The sequence below is a fragment of the Callospermophilus lateralis genome, chromosome 5, assembly GCF_048772815.1.
Source record: "Callospermophilus lateralis isolate mCalLat2 chromosome 5, mCalLat2.hap1, whole genome shotgun sequence".
Taxonomy (NCBI): Eukaryota; Metazoa; Chordata; class Mammalia; order Rodentia; family Sciuridae; genus Callospermophilus; species Callospermophilus lateralis.
The window spans coordinates 129606909-129626169 of NC_135309.1; the positions used below are offsets into that span (position 1 = coordinate 129606909).

Consider the following 19261-nt stretch of genomic DNA (forward strand, 5'->3'; position numbering starts at 1 on the left):
GTAGGGCACATGTGGGTGTGGAGAGAATGGTCTGACAAGAAGCCAAGATTTCTAACTTTTCATCATTTTTATGTGGCTTATTTGTCTAGTAAAGGAAATGGGAAGAAAAAAAATAAAACTAATAAAGATTTATAAAACTTTATAAAAATATCTTTTATGGCAGAGGAAAAAAATTACCTTTCAGGGGGAAATATTTTTAGTAATTAGTCTTTGCCTTCTCCTGGTTTTGTTACCATTCAAAAGAATTCTGCCAAACTTTTCTGAAGTTTTCTGCAGCTCTAAACTCTTCTGTTTTGTGCTATTTGCCACCATTGATTCCGTTCAAAATAAGAGCAAATGTCAATCAGCTTGGGTCACAACAATGACTTAAACGTTTAAGTATTTCCAGTGCTGTATTTTTTCCCCTGGATTGCTGGTGGTTGGGAGTGGGGATGGAGTTTCTATTTCCTGGGCACACAGGCTTTTCTAGGTATTTACTTCACCCAAAACTAGATGTAGAATCTTTTTGCACTTTGTGAGTTCAATTTATATTAGCACAGACTGGATACTTAGAAGAACTGCAAATAAATTCCTGTCTTAAAATTGTGTCATTTATGTCTCACTCAAATAAGGCAGAAGGTAAATTTTGAAAACATGACACTATTACAATATTAATAGATGATCGTTTATTTCTTGACATATTTCCGTAAGGTTAAATGGATGAAAAAAATCTCTACTTCTGAGGAAAAAGAAATTAGAAAGAAAATAATGAGTGTATGTTATAAAAAGAAACATTAGCTGGCTATCTCCAAATATTGTGGACTCATGATCACTGTATAGGACCTGGAGTCACATCTCTTTCATGATAAAAATACAGTAAGAAATTTATCTTTAACATAATTCAATAAATTACTGACAACTTTAGAATACTGGTCCAAGATTGCCTTGTAATTTTCTGATACTTTTAATGTTAGGTCACTGGCAATAGTTAAATTACAAAGCAGTCTCAAATTGGCAATTGTTTCAGGACTAGCCAGGGTACTCATCAAAAGTGTTTATCTCGTGACTTAAATTACCATTTGAGAATGTAAAGGCCCTGACTCTTTTACAAACTGGGAAAGGTATAGCTTCTAATGGAAAAATGATGAGGATTTTCTAATTCAAGACCTGTTTCTAACTGTAATTCTAAATGAATGTCAAGGTTATCTGAAAGAACTGTGGCAGATAGAGAAACTAAATAGCTCTATAGCATTATGCTGAAAAGGCAGCTGGAGTCTATAATTGTACAAGGTGGATCAGACTTAGATTAATGATTAGCCCACTCTGGTGATTAGCCTACTCTGGTATCTTCCTTTTAAAGATGAGATCATCCTAGAAAAAGTACATGCCTTCAACTCTGGGTAAAAGTTTGGGGATAAAATTAATCCCTATTGCTTTAAGGAAATTTCATGGCCATGAGAATAACATTAAGGGGGCCATTTAGCTCTTTAATTCTTAGATTGCCAACACAATTAGCCCTTTGAGAATACCTATAAAAGCAGTTGATGCTCTTGTTTTTCCAAATACTTATTAAGGAGAAAAAAATTAAATTCTGATAATAAGATTATTATAGGCTTTTAAAAACCTGACTAGAGACAACAGTGCATATACCTGTATACAAATCCCAATCTATGTGTTACACTTAAGCAGATGTTAAGAAATCCCACTCCTGTCAAAACAAGACCTTCAATTCCTTTTGCCTTCTTTTCTTTCTTTTTTTTCCTTTTGTGTGTGTGTGTGTGTGTGTGTGTGTGTGTGAAGCTGCTGTCATTATTGTATCTATTCCTGAAATTTCGTTGCCTGAAATCAATATGCTACAAATTCTAATTCTATGGCCCCAACCTAGATGTAATACTAAGTCAAAAATCCAAGCAATATGTCTTTAAACAAGCCTTCCAGATGTTCCAGATGGTTCTCATGCAGGCTCAATTTTGAAAGCCACTTGTGGAGATGAGTTAACTTGCCACTATTTTGATTTAACAAACAGTAAATATATATTCAATAGTCGCTCTCTGAAACTCCAGGCCACTCTATGAGCCACAGGCCATTAGTTCCAATTTGCAAATGAGAAAGCCAATCCTTCAGGAGTTTAACTGATGTATCCAAAGTCACATATTTATTAAGTAGCAGAGCCCTGATGCACAGTCAAGTTCTTCTGCTCTCTTGGAGCCACTCTTTAATTCCCTCCCATTAATATCTGAACTCCTTTAAGTTCATCACATGAAATGAGTCTTTACTGTTCCTTTTTAAAAAGTTGTATATGGGGGGTGGGTAAAAAAATAAAATGAGGAAATATGTGGGTAATACAAAAAATTAAATTAATATCACAATTGTGGATCCCATTAAACTCAACATGCAGCAATTAGGCACATTTTGACATTTAAGACAATTAAGCCAGATCATAGATGTATTTTTTTAAACATTGTTGAATTAACTAAGTATATAATCCCAGGTAGGTATAAAGCATGTGGTCCCATTGTAGTCTCATTTGGAGATGATTTTCAGAAAGTCCTTACTCCACTGTTACAGGTGTGGCCCCAAGATAAATGATATTTTAATAAATGATATTTTAATCAGAGACAGGTTTAAAACAAGTCTTAAACTAGCAGACACTAACATAGTTCGGTTGCCTTTCAGCTGTTGCTCTCCTTAAGTGGACTTCAATAACCATTCTTCCTTTTTGCATCAAGTACTTGGATACGATTTTCCTGAACAAATGCCACCCATGCATTTGGTGACAAATTTTCACTTCATAATTTCTGGGAAATTTTTAAATATCATGTAATCATCAAAGGGGGAAAATCACTGGGAACTTGTTAAAGGTGACAAGTTGAATATTTTTCTGACAATTGCAGTAGGAGAAAGAGACTCCATACAAACTGAGCTCACCCCTAACTAAAACAAAGGTAGATGAGATTTTCAAAGGAATAAGAGGAAATATCTTAGCCATTTTTCTGTTGCTATAACAAAATACCCAAGAATGGATAATTTATAAATAATAGAGGTTTACTTAGCTCATGGCTCTGGAGGATACTGACATTGGTGAGGGCCTTCTTGCAGTATCATAACATGGCAGGAGATATGACATGGCAAGCAGAGAAGCACGCTGGCTCAGGTCTTTCTTGTTCTAAAGAGAACGATGCCACCATGGAAGCTTCAACCTCATGACCTCATCCATTAGTAACTATTTCCCAAAGCCCCCCTCCAAAGACCATCAACATAAGAATTTGAGGATTAAACTTTTAACAGATAACATTTGGTGGACAAATGTGACCAAGCTGGACATGGGGGTGCACACCTGCAATCCCACCAGCCTGGGAGGCTGAGGGAGGAGGATCACGAGTTCAAAATCAGCCTCAGCAAAAGCAAGGTTCTAAGCAACTCAGTGAGACCCTATTTGTAAATAAAAATATAGGACTGTGCATGTGGCTCAGTGGATGAGTGTCTCTGAGTTCAATCCCTTGTACCAATAATAATAATAATAATAATTAGATAATGAAAAATGAGTTTTTCTTCAGGGTGACGGAGGCCTAGAATTTATCAGACATCCTGGAGGAAAAGTAGCAATTTGTTTTCTAGAACCATGATTTCCCCAAACTGATGGTTGTGATTAATTTCCATATAATCTTTTCAACTTCAGTGTTGATGAAGATAATTAAAAATTAGCAGATTATTATAATTTTTATAACATAGGAAGAATTACCATATTTGTTTTACCAAAAAGTAGATATTTTTATGTTTGCCCCAGAATTATAATGTGCAGATGGTCACTCTATGGTGTACAACTGAGAATCTATAAAAATAAATAAATATATAAACAAACCACAGGGTTATACACAAAAGCTCACATCCTGTACTCTGAATGGAGCTGCATCAAATCTTGCCAATAGTTGTGACTCAATTCTAGCAGGCTTCCTTACTAATTTATCAGCTTGTTTTAATGTAGTTACTCAGGAGCTTCTGAGAGCTTTCTGCTCTCACAGCAGAGAAAAATCATCATAATCAATTGCTGATGACCTTGAGTCATCAAGAAAAACATTAAATTTGATTAATCTCTATATATGAAATAGGAAGTAAGTGACCATAAATATTGAAGTGCCAAATTATTTTTCTAAAAATAAATCATATCTGATTTCTGGAAAACTTCAGTTACACAGATCTATATGGCAGTTAATTTCTTCATTTTGATGAAATAATGCTTCTCTAAAATGCTTTTGAAGTCTAACAATCTAGTGTTTGTTACAACATAGAGAAAAGGTGAAACCCATGTTTACCATTGCCTTCACATGTTGTTACCGTGGAGTTCATTCAGTAATGATGTGGAAAAAGAGAGGCCTTTGGATCCAAACACCAAATTTACTATATCCAAGGGAGGTCTATGTTTGGCCAGATCACTTAATTTCTCCAAGACTTGGTTTCAACACTTTTAGAATATAATGCTTTCCTCTGATGAATTCAAAAAGATTGAGACATGAATGAAATAAAAAGGTATATAGCATATGAGAGTTACTGTGTATCAGTTCCTTGTTTTTGTGATGTCTGTTCTTTAATTTTATTTTACCCCAAATATTGTATTTTTCTTAATTAAGAATCAATGTCCTGCCAGGTGCAGTGGTGCACATCTGTAATCTCAGAGGCTCAGGAGGTTGAAGCAGGAAGATCACAAGTTCAAAGCTGCCTCAGCAACTCAGTGAAGCCCTAAGCAACTTAACAAAAGCCTGTCTCAAAAAAATAAAAATTAAAAAGTGCTGGGGATAGGGCTTAGTGGTTTTGGACCCCTGGATTCAATCCTGGTACCAAAATTTTTTTAAAAAAAATTAAAGGAAGAATTATTGTCCTCAGAATCAAGAAACTCATACCCAAAATAGCCTTTTTGATCATGCTCAAGACTCCTTTTATTATAATCATAATAACAAATTGTTGCAGAACAATTTATACATTTAAAAAATTTAAAAAGCTTCTAAATTTATAATAATCTATCTATAGCTGGTATCAAATATTTATATTTTATATGTCACTGTCTTTTCCTTTGAAGCATATCACATTTTGACATTTTCTTTTTTTTTTTTTTTTCAATTTCACTGTATTTGCATCTGGAATTAATTCATTTGAAAAGTTTACAAATATAACTTTACTGTCAAAACAAAAATTCTGTATGTGGTGAATATTCAGTTTTTCCTTACTTGGCCAGTCATTGAACGGATCATTCATCAATTAATTTTATTTCAAACAATGAATATATATTAAGCATACACAGGAACTATGTTCTAGTAAAAAAAATGAAGATCATTGTGATTATTATGATTCTTTAAGGAAGATACACAGTGAAGAAGATAAACCCACAGTGATTCTTAGCATAAGACCAAGTTTGAGAGAGCTAGTGTCACACCAGTGGGTACAGCCAACTAGTCCCTGACACGTATAGTGTAAATGTAATAACAATCCAAAAAGCACCATTGGTCTTTTTATATTAGGATAGAATAGGTCAGTTTGGGACTCTGAGCACAATTCACTAGAGAGATATGTTTAGTTTAAAAGATTGGGGTTTGTGTATTATGTTATACTAATCATGATATATTTTCATACAATGACTAAAACCATCAAACTACGTGGCATTATAATCTATTTTGAGTTAAAATGTTTAGAGAAAAATAGCAGGCATGACTGGTTCAGGATTCATGAGGCTCTGACTTTTATTGAGCTACTTCCAAGTTTCCCAATAATTTATTTTTTAAAGTACATTCCTCACCCCAGAAAGCACCATCACTAGTCAGTGAATCAGAACCCTTAGTTGTAGCTGGAGTGGCAACCGCAGAGTGTCACAGGGAGAACACCAAGTTGTGTGTCAAGCACACACTCACTTATCTCTCTCTTCCACGCCCTCTTTCACTCATACACTTCTCTCTGCCTGGAATATTCCTCCCCCACCTCCCAAATCCCCATCTCTTCAAACCATACCCCTGAAAAGTTCACCTCAAATACCACCTTTCTCCTTCAGGACGATTTCCTTACTGTTAAAGCGATGACAACACATTTTGTCTCTCATAGACTATTAGGACATTTTCTTTGTACTATAATTAATTGTTTTCTGTCCTCATCTTACCTACCTTTAAAATTTCTTGAACACGTTAGCTTCCAGGGTAACTTTCTCCTTCGAGATTCCCCCCCCGCCCCTCATTGGCACAAAAGGAGAATATAAAGGGCAAACACAAGTTTTATTTAACAGAATGGATATAGACAGGGTTCTAGAAAACTAGATGTGAAAAATAAACGCAATTCCCCCTCCTATCCTTTCCTAGATAAACAGAACATGAGTACATAATGAGGTTCTAGAGATCAAGTAAATTAATTTGAAAATGTATTAATCACTAACGTGCAGTGTTAGTGTTAGTTCTCATTATGACGGAGGAAAAGACAAGACAAAGACACAATCTTTGTCTTCTCCATAAGTTTGCCTTAGAGCCCCAGCCAATAGAAACTGCCTCATCTTTAGCTCCACGGTTTCCCTGTCTTTGTCTTGGCACCAACTATCACATAATAGGTTTTACGGTCATTCTCTGTGTATTTATCTTTTGTTCTCAATAGAACGTACATTTTCCAGAAAAGAGTCATAACTTATCTGACTTTGTATTTCTGGTCCCTAAGAAGAGCGCCCTTCTCCTCGTAGGTCTTCCTAATTGTTTGAACTATACTGTCTAGAGACCCTTAAACAGATTTACAATACCAACTGGGGAATTCATCTTTTGAGGGACAACAAAACAGAAAGGGCTACAACTAAATATAAATCACAGAATTCCACTATGAGAATATGTCTTTAAATTTACAGAATATCTAATTTACATGATTGAGAAACACAATTGTGTTTCCTTTTATTGGCGATATAATTTGCAGTTGTTATTTTCTTTCAGTAACAAAACAGTGCTTTTAAAAGACTTTCAATTTTTGAGATAATTGTAGAAGCACAGTAATTGCAACATAGGGATTTCCAGTGTGCCCTTTTCTCACTTTCCACCAGGAGCCTCTTTCAATGGGCATTTCATTTTGCATCAAAGCATGCTCACATAGAATTACAGGCTATTGGTCTAACAATCCTCAAGCAAAATTTCAGAGGTGCTTTCCAAAAAATAATTTTATAAGTGAACTTGATCATCTTCACCAAAAAAGACCAGAGAAAACAGGAGGAAAATCTATATGAAAAGTAGAGAATCTAAATGAAAAGTAAAGTAGGGACTAGTCTCAGTCCCTCAGAAAGCTGCTTTCACATTCACAGATGTTTTAATAGATGCAGTCACTGTCCACTACTCACATGACCATTGTCATGAGCAAGCTATGCCATCAACATAGACCAAACACATATGTGTCTTTCCACAAAGTCATAATTTATTGAATAACAATGAACTCATAGACTCCACCACTTTCAGTGGAGGTGATTCACTGAATACTTGTGGGTCACCTGATGGGCATAAGCCCAGCCATCACAAATTCATTTGTTCTATTTCAGTCTTAATTTTAATTTCTTAATTTCTAATGTCTATAACATTCAAGTCACATTATACCTAATTCAGTGGTACACACACACACACACACACACACACACACACACATACACACCTACATATATCACAGAAAGGATTAAGGCAGCCATGGGGTTATAGGATTCTGTGCCCAGACTGCAGGCAGAGAGAGAGATGAGTGCAAAGAGTCAAAGCATCACTGCAGGCAGACAGATAAGGGTCTTAATGAACGAGTTCCACAGTGTTGCCGAAGCAAAGGGTCTGGACGGATGGCACCTTCAGTTTCAGGATGTAGGCTTGGAGTGGGCTGTGCACTGTCATCAAGGGCAGGAGAAACTGCACCATGCTGAAACCCAAAGGGACAGGACATTGGATATTCCTTGCTGTGGCAATTTTCCCAGGCAAGACTCATAAGAAGTGTCCAAATGATAGGGTCAGGATGTCCCCGTGTCTAATGTTGAGGAGCTCCACTTTTTACAGGTCTTGGGGGGGAGGTTGCATCTGGTGAGGTTGATAAGTTCCTATATCTGGTGTTCCTGACATGATTGGAATGGCCACAGGTCCGTGTGCTCTTGATTTGGTTTGAAAAACTGGCACATATAAAATTATTTATCAATTTGTGCCTTCTGGTTTTGCCATGCAGATGGTGGTTGTTTACTTGTACAAACAGGATATAGAGTCATTTTACCTTGGCACTTTGACTCAAATCAGAGTAGCTCATGATAAAGTACAACTTCAAAAAAGGGAGTAACTCAGGGTTTGGCAAGCCTGAAATTACTGTCTTATGCATTGTGAAGTAACTCAGAGCAGGGCACAGCCTACTCTCCACAATCGATTATAACTTATCAATCAATTATAATTTGTGGTGCACCCAAAATATTATTTCTGGGATTCAAAAGGATCTTATATCACCCAGTACTTCCCTCTTTATAGTCTGAAGCAATACCAAACCTTTTCAACTTCAAGAAGGTAGTTAAGCTTATCGGATTTGAACACTAAATAATGTATGCATGTATCAAAGCATCACAAGATACCCCATAAATATGTACAATTTTTATGTAATAGTTTAAAATTAAACTTTTTAATAAATAAATAAACCTTTTAAGGTAGCCTGAACCATTGCAGAGTGCGAGCAGGGGAAAAAGTTTGATTGAATAGGCTGATTTTTTGAATACCAACTTCCTAGCAGGGGTATAACAGAAAGAAATCTATAGGTAACAACCCACCCAATCAATAAATGAGCTAAGGAACTGAACACACACTTCTCAGAAGAAAATGTATAAATGATGAACAAATATATGAAAAAGTGTTCAACATATTCAGTAATTAGAGAAATGCAAATCAAAACTACTGTTAAGATTTCATCTCACCCCAGTATGGCAGTTATCAAGAATATAAGCAATAATAAGTGTTGGAGAGGATGTTGGGAAAAAGGTACACTCATATATTGCTGATGGGACTGCAAATTGGTGCAACCACTTTGGAAAGCAGTGTGTAGATTCCTCAGAAAACTTGGAATGGAACCACCATTTGACCCAGCTATCCCATTCCTTGGTCTATACCCAGAGGACTTAAAATCAGCATACTATAGTGACATAGCCACACCAACATTTACAACAGCTGAATTCACAACAGCTAAACTGTAGAACCAACCTAAGTGCCCATAAACAGATGAATGGATAAAGAAACTGTGCTATATATACACAATGGAATATTACTCAGCATTAAAAGAGAATAAAATTGTGGCATTAGCAGGTAAACGGATGGAGTTGGAGAATATTATGCTAAGTGAAGTAAACCAATCCCAAAAAACTAAAGACTGAATATTTTCTCTGATTAGTGGATGCTGATCTATGATGCTGGGGGGTCATGAGAAGAATGGAGGAACTTTGGATTAGGCAAAGGGGAAGGTGGGGAGGGGTTGTGGGGATAGGAAAGATGGTGGAATGAGATGGACATTATTACCCTAGGTACATGTATGATTGCATGAAGGTGCATCTCTACACCGTGTACAACCAGAGAATTGAAATGTTGCACTCTATTTGTGTGTGATGAATTAAAATGCACTTTGCTGTCACATACAACAAAGTATAATAATAATAATAATAATAATAATAATAATAATAATTTCACTGCGTTTATAGGTCAATTTGGAGAAATTTGGCATCTTAAATAATGAGTAAAAGATGTCATAATATCTAAAAAAATTTAAAAAAGAAAGAAAGAAAAGAAATACAGAGGTATCTAAACTATAATCTACGAGATGTGCTCAGGAGTGTGTGTGTGTGTGTGTGTGTGTGTGTGTGTGTGTGTGTGTGTGTGTTTACATTTTGGTGTGTTTACACCAAAAAGGAACAGGGTGTTCAAAATACAAATAACATTTCCTTCATCCTTCATGGTCTTTCCTTGATTTGGCTTCACAAATGGAATGAAAAATTCAGTGAAAAGGTGTACTGCATTAAGTCAGGTCCTTCCTATAGGATACATGGACAGAATGATCTGTGTCATGCAGCCTGGACACAGGCCTCTGATTCTACCAAGTCTGCAGTAGGGGAATCTGGCATTTCCATTAGCTTCCAAGAAGCCACCCTGTGAAGGAAGTAGAGAAAGATAGTCAGGCCTTTGGCATAAGCCACTTTATCCCCATGAGAAGAGTATGAGCACACCACATTTAGGACTATGGTTAGGATAGTGTTCCTCATGATAGGTAATACTTGATGAATGACAACTTTCAGATTTTATGGGTTAAGCTAATGGGAATTCTTCTGTTATAGTCAAGCTTTGCACAACCTGTTAAAGAAACTATTCTAGAGCTGTTAGGTGAAAATGACCCTCTAATAATAATTGAGATACTAAGTTCTAGGCAAAGTCTAACTTCTTAGTGTGTACTGTCTCATTTACCTCCACACGATTATGAGGGAAATACTATTGTGTTGCCCATTTTACAAATGAAATTGAGACATGGACCAGCTCAGTGACTATTCCTATAGTCACTCACAAATAAATGCAAAGCCAGGAGACAAAACCAGATACCCTGGCTCTAGAGGCCACATACTAATCATCACATTTCTTCTCTTCCCTGAGCAAGCTTTCCTAAGAATTATTAAATCAGAAGTAGTTTCAGTTCTTTAGATCTTTAGATCTAAAATGAGTGGGCTCTTTGAGTACATCAAATGCCTTCCCTACAGCTAGCTGCCTACCAACTTTTCAGAGATCATCTTTACCTGCACCAATATAAACACGTGTCTTTGAAGGAAAAGATCTTCGCTATCAATTACTAATTCACTTAACTTTCATTTCTTTTTAGAAGAAAAAAACTTTCCATCTCAGTGTATTGATTCCATTATTTTAAAGATACTATGGATGTTGAGATTAGTCTCTATCTCAGAATGATGACACATTTGCCCAAAATAAATTTATTAGTTAAATGTAGCCAAGAGATTTACTTTAAATGTCCTACAAAGAAAAAATAGTTCACCATTGTTTTTACAGATTGAGGTAAATCTGACATATTATTGACATATGCTATGGATTTAATTTAATGCCATAGTACAGATGTGGGCTCTGATAAGTTTTTGTGAAATCTAGGCTAAGATGAGTAGAGTTGTTTCAATATTTATAGGGTTGAAAATGCAGAGTTAGCAAAGGAAGCATTTTAATTAAAACAATATTTTTCTATATATGCTCATGTTCAGAGTAAAATGGAAGGGAAACCTTTTAAAGCCTCACTACTTGTTTCCATATATTTGCTGGAAATATTTGCTAGGGTTTTCAACACATTGAAACAAAGTTGGTTGAGTTCCCCTTACCCCCTTTTTCTTTTGCCTTGTGTTTAAATAACATCAAAAATATAGTTAATAGTTTCTTTTGGTTTTTACTCTTTTTCACCTCGATTTATGTGACTTTTCATGGTTAATCTTTTTTTTTTTAATTATATGTTTCAGGTATCCTGGAGATAACATCAGTGGAAATTGGAGTTGTAGCTGTCAAAGCCATTAACAGCAACTATTACTTAGCCATGAACAAGAAGGGGAAACTCTATGGCTCAGTAAGTATTGTGCTTTCATTTTTAAAGTCCACTGCAGTAAATCAACATTTTTGGAATGTTTCCTCCAGACATTGAATATCTTTGTTATCATCCTTTGCTGGTAAATAGAATTACAGTGGTCTGGCCACCAGAGTCTCAAGGGCTGGCAAAGCAGTTCTTCCAACCCCGTAATCTCCTCTGTTATTCACCCATGAGTCTACCACACAGGCTGTTTCTGGCATTTGTCTGTGAGTGTTCTGAACTTCTAACTAGTCAGACTCTCACAGAAGCATCTGGTCAGATGGCATGGGAGCGGCAGACAACTAGGAGAAGAATCATTAAAAACAAAGATCCTGAACTGAGTAGAAAAAACATATACTATGTATTTGTGTGTTACAAATGAAGATAAAATAGAAACTTAAATGTTTTGTATTTTATTAAAACCCCAAATGGGGAAACATCAAGAAAGTCATCATTTTGCAGGTTATTCAGAATTATATATCTAGACAGTGGTAATTGATTCAAATTATGCCTGAAAATTATAGATAGATGTGAGAATATTATTTTTTTGCAGTAGGTCCTTGTGGTGCCAGTATTCAGTCAGTGCCTTGGATAGATCCATACCTGTCTACCATATGTAGGGTTAACTATTTTGAATATCACTAGTGCAAACTCATCTAGACCATAAAGTCTCATATAAAATAATAAGCAGCTAGGGGCTGGAGTTGTGACTCAGTGGTAGAGCGCTTGCTTTGCATGTATGAGGCACTGGGTTTGATTCTCATCATCAAATAAATAAATAAATAAAGTAAAGGTACTCTGTTACATACAACAAAAAAATTAAAAATAATAAGCAGCTACTTTAGACTTAAATTTTTAAAATTAAATTATGAGTAGTATGACAATTTATCTTATTGAGATTTCTAGACAACCTGTCAATCAATCAATTGAACATCTACTACATGGCATATGAAAGAAGCATAAGAAAGAAGTATAGAAAATGAGCCTTGACTAACTTGAAAAGTAATTTACAATATACATAGGACAGTGTAACAAATACAAAATAACTATAGAACAATTAATTGTCCAATGTAAATATAGAACATTTAATTGTTTTAAGGAAGGGCCAGGAATAATGCAATAGTCTTATGATAAAGTTAGAAACTAAGTTCTAGTCTATGCAAATGATGACAGGAGTAGATCAGTTCATGAGTGTAGATGTGTTCCTTGTGTCAATCCCAGAGCCAGATCAGGGGGGTATTAAATGAATTTAAATATTTTTGTGTGTTTTGATTTGTCTTGTTTTGTTTTCTGTGTTTCCACCTTAGAGGAGTACATTGAAGTTAGCTATATAAAATTTTAATTGCATTTTTTGGAGAATATATAACCATCTCAATTGCCAGTGACACAGTTCACTTAAATAATCCTATTTTTTCTGGCCATATCTTGTGTCATTTTTACATTTTTTGTAGAATCAAAAAGAATTTTACTTTAAATTATAAATAAGCTTACTTTCTTGAATAAGGCTGAGTATAATGACTACCCAGAGCTGGTAGCTCTCAAACTTGGGTATGCATCAGAATCTACGGGAGGACTTATTTTTTAAAATGATGGTGGTACCCACACCCAGATTGTCTGATTCTGTGGAGCAGTGATAGGGTTCAGGAATTTGCATTTCTAGCATGATCCAAAATGTTATGGATGTTGCTGGTTCACCTTCAAGTTAAGAACTAGTGGTCCGAACATAGAGTAGCCTTGCATTTTATTCATATCAAATCCAATTTTAATTGGGGACTTGGGGATGCCAGGATAAATGTTTTTTCCATGAGGGTCAAAGTAATTTGAGTTCAAATTCTCCATCATGAATTGTTCCATTAATGAACCTTTTAAGAGCAATGGAGCATGGAGCATTTTAAAAAGTGATTCCATTTAGGAATCCAAATCATAATCACTTTTGTGGCATTTCTTGTTTTTTCAGTAACCATGCCTGGAGCCAGGCATGATGTAATGCACATGCATAACCAGCTGCTCAGAAGCCTGAGATGGGACCATTACTGGAGGGCAGGAGTTCAAGGGCAGCCAGGACAACATAGCATGATCTAATCTGGAAGGAAGGAAAGAAAGGAGGAGAGAGAGAAAGAGAGACAGAGACAGAGAGATATGAAGGGAAAGAAAGGAAAGGAAGGAAGGGAGATCCATTAAACATGCCTAGGTCCCTGCTAGATTATTTTGCTAGTTACTGTGCAGGAAGAGTAGATGTATATTTCTTACTGATAAACACATTTAGTCAAAAATCAGTGCTTTAAGGTAAAGCTAGATAATACTATTAAATTAAAGAAGAAATTTTAATTGAAATAAAATATTAAACTAATTTTAACTGTTAATTATTTATAAATGTAACATTAAGAAGAAATAGCTAACTCTGTTTGAGTAAGCTTTCAATTTCCATGACCAAAAGACCTGACAAGAACAATGTAGAAGAGGGAAATTTATTTTGGCTCATAGTTTCAGAGTTTCAGTCCATGGTCAGCTGACTCTATAGCTCTTGGTCCAAGAAGAGGCAGAACATCATGGCAGAAGGGTGTGGCTGATAAAAGCAATTCAGGGCACGGAAAACAGGAAGCAGAGAGAGAAAGTTTCCTCACCAAGGACAAAACGTAAACCCCAAAGGCACACTACCAGTGACCTACTTCCTCCAGCCACACCCTATTTGCCTACAGTTACCACACAGTTATTCCACAACAGTGGTTAATCTACTGATTAAATCACAGCTGTCTTAATCTAATCATCTCACCTTTGAACATTCTTGCAATCTAAAAGGTATAACATCAAAATTCATGATTGTATATGTAATATAATTTTGTATAAAAAAACAACTCTTTTTAATTCCTGTCTTTAATTTTTTCCCATATAATTTTCATCAATTCTGAAAACCTTCCTGAAAATTCTCAATTAGGTACCAAAAGTGTTTGATGAAATTAGCTCTTTATCTCTTCTCTTTTAAATATTTCCAGTGTTCCTTTTGGGGAAATATACATATATCTTTCTTATATCTTGACCACACATTCTCTGAACAATGTATCTGTTGTATTCTGAGATTCCTCTTCACTGATGGAATAAAGTAAGTTTTAAAACTGAATTAAGTAAAACAGGCCCTCATACAGCATGATTTAAGAAACAAAGAAATTTTCCAGATAGCTGGAAGAAATCCAAAATCTTTTTCTAAACTGCCCAAATCCTGCTTTTGGATCTTGCTCTAGCCTAGATTTTTTACTTTAATTTTTTTTTTATTTTATTTTACATTATTACTTAGGCTTTGTCTGCATTGTAAAAACAATATAGATTCCTATATCCCTCCTCCAGAGATTAGAAGTATGAAACATTTATGGGCCAAATGTTAAAAATACCTTAGAAAGAAGGCTTAGTCAGGTGTACTTCACTTTAAGAAATAAGACTTATAAATTTATTTTGGGGGAGGAGAAGGAAAAAGATTGCACTAGGGAATGATATTGATCAAATAATGTTATATCCAGGTATAAATATGGCATAACAAATCCCATTATTGTGTATAATTGTAATACACTATTAATTTTTTTAAAAAAATTCATTTGAAGGAAGAAAAGTTATCAATATTCCCTCCCACTTTTCTATACACCATGTCATCTCCAATATGATATGACCTGAAATAGTCTCAATCTTTCTTTACTTTCTAAATGCACCCCCTTTTGAAATAAATATAAATATTGGTGAAAGAAATCTCTAGCCAGGTGCGGTGGCACATACCTGTAATCCCAGCAGCTTGGAAGACTGAGGCAGGAGGATCATGAATTCAAAACCAGCCTCAGCATCAGTGAGGTGCTAAGCACCTCAGTGACACCTCAGTGAGACCCTGTCTCTAAGTAAAATGTAAAGTAGGGCTGGGGATGTGGGTCAGTGGTCAAGTCCCCCTGAGTTCAATCCCTGGTACCCAAAGTCAACAACAACAGAAAAGCATCTCTGCTTTGAAAACCATATAGTTTGGGACAGGGATGTGTTGAAGAGAATAAGAAATCTTTCATGCTGAGGATTAAATTTATTTATACTGAAGATTTTTTTTTTATTAAAAGCCTTACCTTAAATAATTCACCTTTTTTTCCTTTCTTTCAGTTCAGTGATCATTTGATGACTAAATTGAAATAAATGAAAAATTTATGATTATTTTATAGAAGAGAAGCACTTAGGACTAATAAATTCCAGAAATGGAAACTGTAGCTGATAACATTAACATAGAATATATCTGCTGTGATGGTTCTAATAATGTTCAAAATTACGATCTCTCCCACAGAATCTTGAATGTATTCATTCAGGATTTTGAAAGTTAGTTGAAATTTCAAAATGTCCCTAAGGTGAAATAAACTACCCAAATAAAGGCCTCAGCCAAAATTTGCCCATAGTGCTTTTGATTTAGATGTGGAAGGTGGAACCCAAGGGCAAAAGCCCTTAGCTTAACTACCTTAGCTTCAGAATAAGAGAAGAGGGCCATCACTGAAGCTAGAGTCATGAGGTCAATGGGTCAACCCTGTTACTAACTCCAGAGTAAGATGCTGGATTTGTAAAGAAAATGAAAGTGAATCTTTGCCCCTAAAAACTCTCCCAATCCACTTGTCCACCTTAGATGACAGACTAAGGAGCCATGGCCACAAACTGGATTTCCAAGTTTTTAGTCTTATCTTTCTTGGGCACTGTTGTTTACCACATTTATAATTTCTTTGACATGACAATTAACAAAACAAGATGTTTTCCTTGTCCAAGTTTTCAATCATTCTTCAAGTTCAGAATAAAATTTTTCAAAATTCCAAGTTAAGGAAAACTGTACATTATTTATTAAAATTTCGGTATTTGGTATTTGGAAAAGAGGAAAGTATTCCCCTTTTAAGTTAAGTAGTATTCTTGTGGTGTTCCTATGAAATCTGCCTTCTTGTCAATGTATGTGCTCTTGCTGTGGTTCTATATGAAGGTTTGCAAACTTGACTCACATTTTCTGCAATTCTATTTTTTTCCCACAGTATCTCTGGCTATTGCCACTAAGGATCATAACACCATTCTTTATTATTGGCTCATCACAGATATCATCAGTGGGTTGTCTGCTCCTGAGAATCATTCTAGGCTTTATATGAATAAACCGTGTCATATTCAAAGCACACTGGATTTTTAAAAGGACTCAAATATATGGTTATAATGATTAATTAAAAGGGATCATATGCTTTCAAACACAGAATCTGTTTGTGGCTATGAACGTGACTCTCCTGTTAGTGACCATTATACATTAAGGGAACAACTTATATAAAAATGACAACAGCAAACAAGACCTTTGACTGGCATTCTTTAGATAGTTTGTGTTAAATGGAATCAAGCAAGCATCACTGCAGGAATAAAATGTTATGTTTTTCCTTTGCAGAAAGAATTTAACAACGACTGTAAGCTGAAGGAGAGGATAGAGGAAAATGGATACAATACCTACGCATCCTTTAACTGGCAGCACAACGGCAGGCAAATGTACGTGGCGTTGAATGGAAAAGGAGCTCCCAGGAGAGGACAGAAAACACGAAGGAAAAACACCTCAGCTCACTTTCTTCCCATGGTGGTCCACTCATAGAGGAAGGCAATGTTTGTGGAAGCAGAAGAACCAAAGGCTCTTTGGCCAGGAATAGTCAGTATCCTTCATGGAGACAGTAGCTCGAAAGGCAAAGAAACACTGCAGACATCTGCCTCCTTAAAAGAAAGGAAGCCTTTGACGGTTTTTGTACTCACTGCTGACATATGATGTTCTTTCTTTAGCTCTGTGTCATGCCTTATAACTAAGACAAAGGCAGATCAAATGGGATAGAAGTTATTCCCAAGAGAACAACATTATGGCTGGGTTTTTTGGTCAAGTTGTTTTGTTTGTGAACCTCTGAGACAGAACTTAAAGGACATGGAACAATCTGTTGAATGATCTTCGGGAAAGTTATTTATGGAATACGAACTCATATCAAAGACTTTCATTGCTCATTCAAGCCTAATGATTCAATGAGCAGTAAGACACGCAAGCATTTACTGGAAAGCACTTGGGTCATATCATATGTGCAACCAAAGGAGCTTTGGGTGTGGCACCATGGAAGAATTGGATAGGATTTAAAAATATAAATGTGTTAGTGTGAAACTGTTCTAACAATACGAATAGTATGGTATGCTTGTGCATTCTGCCTTCATCCTTTTCTATTTCTTTCTAAGTTATTTATTTAATAGGATGTTAAATATCTTTTGGGGTTTTAAAGAGTATCCTCAGCAGCTGCCCTCTGATTTACCTTCTCTTTTTTTCTTCAGCACACCACATGCATGGTCATGACAAAGTGTTTATAAAACTTGGCAAACACTTCAAAAATAGAAGATGAAATTAAGAAAGCAATGTGAGCTCCCCATGTGCTATCAGTTGACTTAATTTGCACTTCTGCAATAAGATCCATCAGTAATAAAAATGGCAGTACTCTGCCATGGCTTGAATGAGATCTGTCTGCCATCATTTAAAAGCATATATCACTTCCTTTTCTAAGAAATAGATGAGAAGGCCAGACTCTTCTCTTTGAATGCATCAGTTCATCTCCAATAATATACTAAAGAAGGAAAGTGAATTGTTAAATGCATTTTTGTAGCCTAGCCTCATTACTTTCTCATGATTTCTTGCCATATGTCACAGTGGTAAATGATGAAGAGGCTATCTGCAAATGGAAGAACCCTTTGTAAGTCCCACATAGTGCATCTCCCCCAAAGAACCATCAAGGAATTGGGTATGAAGTGCAACTCTCCCAGGGGCTTAAACTGAGCAAATGTATCCTGGTATATGTGTAACCATATACGGAAACCTGTTCAAGCTGTATGATCTAGTCTTTACAAAACCAAATAAACCTATTTTCTGTAAATTTAAAGAGCTTTAGAAAGTTCCATAATGTAGCCATATTGAAATTCATTTGTTAGAGCAGGTATAGAAAACAGTACATAAGTACATAAGTGTACCAGTCATCATCACAATGTATTCCACTAAATAAATACATAAGCCTTATTTGCAGTGTCTGTAGTAATTTCAAAAATGTAGAAAAATATTATTTGTTCTAAATACTTAAGTGATAACTATAAGACTATATTGATGCTGCAGTTTTATCTTCATATTTCTTGTTTTGAAAAAGTCTGTTTATTTTTATTGTTTGGACACAGTATTTTGGTACAAGGAAAAGATTCCCCAAATATGTCTTTTTTAACTGAAGTTTAACCTCTAGAAAAGCTGGTGCTTTGTTATCCTCTTATAACTTATTTGTGTTGATGCTTAACTAGCACTTCCAGCTAATCTGTCAATTAAAAATTAGCTTCATTAAGAAAATTTTCCTTAAAGTAATTTCATAAAGGTCTATTTTTATGATTCCTTAAACGTGTTGATATTTCAAAAGAAATGCATTTGAGGCACATTGTTCTGGTCAATGCCTAAAGTTGCAACTCATGATACTTTGTTCCAATTTGTTTTTTGACAAATAGGATTCTAAAAATGTTTGATTTTTGTGGTTGGGATCTGCATGTTAAAATTTCATTGGTAACTGAATCTGAGAGCTATAATGTAACACATTCCTATGGAAACTAGGTATCTTTTTTTTCCTTTTATTTTAAAATAATAATTGCACCTGATGCATCAACA

The 19261-nt window shown here is 35.4% G+C and overlaps 1 protein-coding gene across 1 annotated transcript in view; it reads left to right on the forward strand.

The window, feature by feature from the left end:
• Fgf10 (fibroblast growth factor 10) overlaps positions 1-18952 on the forward strand; it is a 79842-nt gene extending 60890 nt beyond the window's left edge. The window contains exons 2-3 of the mRNA XM_076856147.2: positions 11477-11580; positions 16997-18952. Of these exons, the coding sequence (XP_076712262.1) occupies positions 11477-11580; positions 16997-17194 (302 nt within the window). The 3' untranslated portion in view covers positions 17195-18952. The remainder of the gene's footprint in view (positions 1-11476; positions 11581-16996) is intronic.
• The last annotated feature ends 309 nt before the right edge of the window (positions 18953-19261 follow it).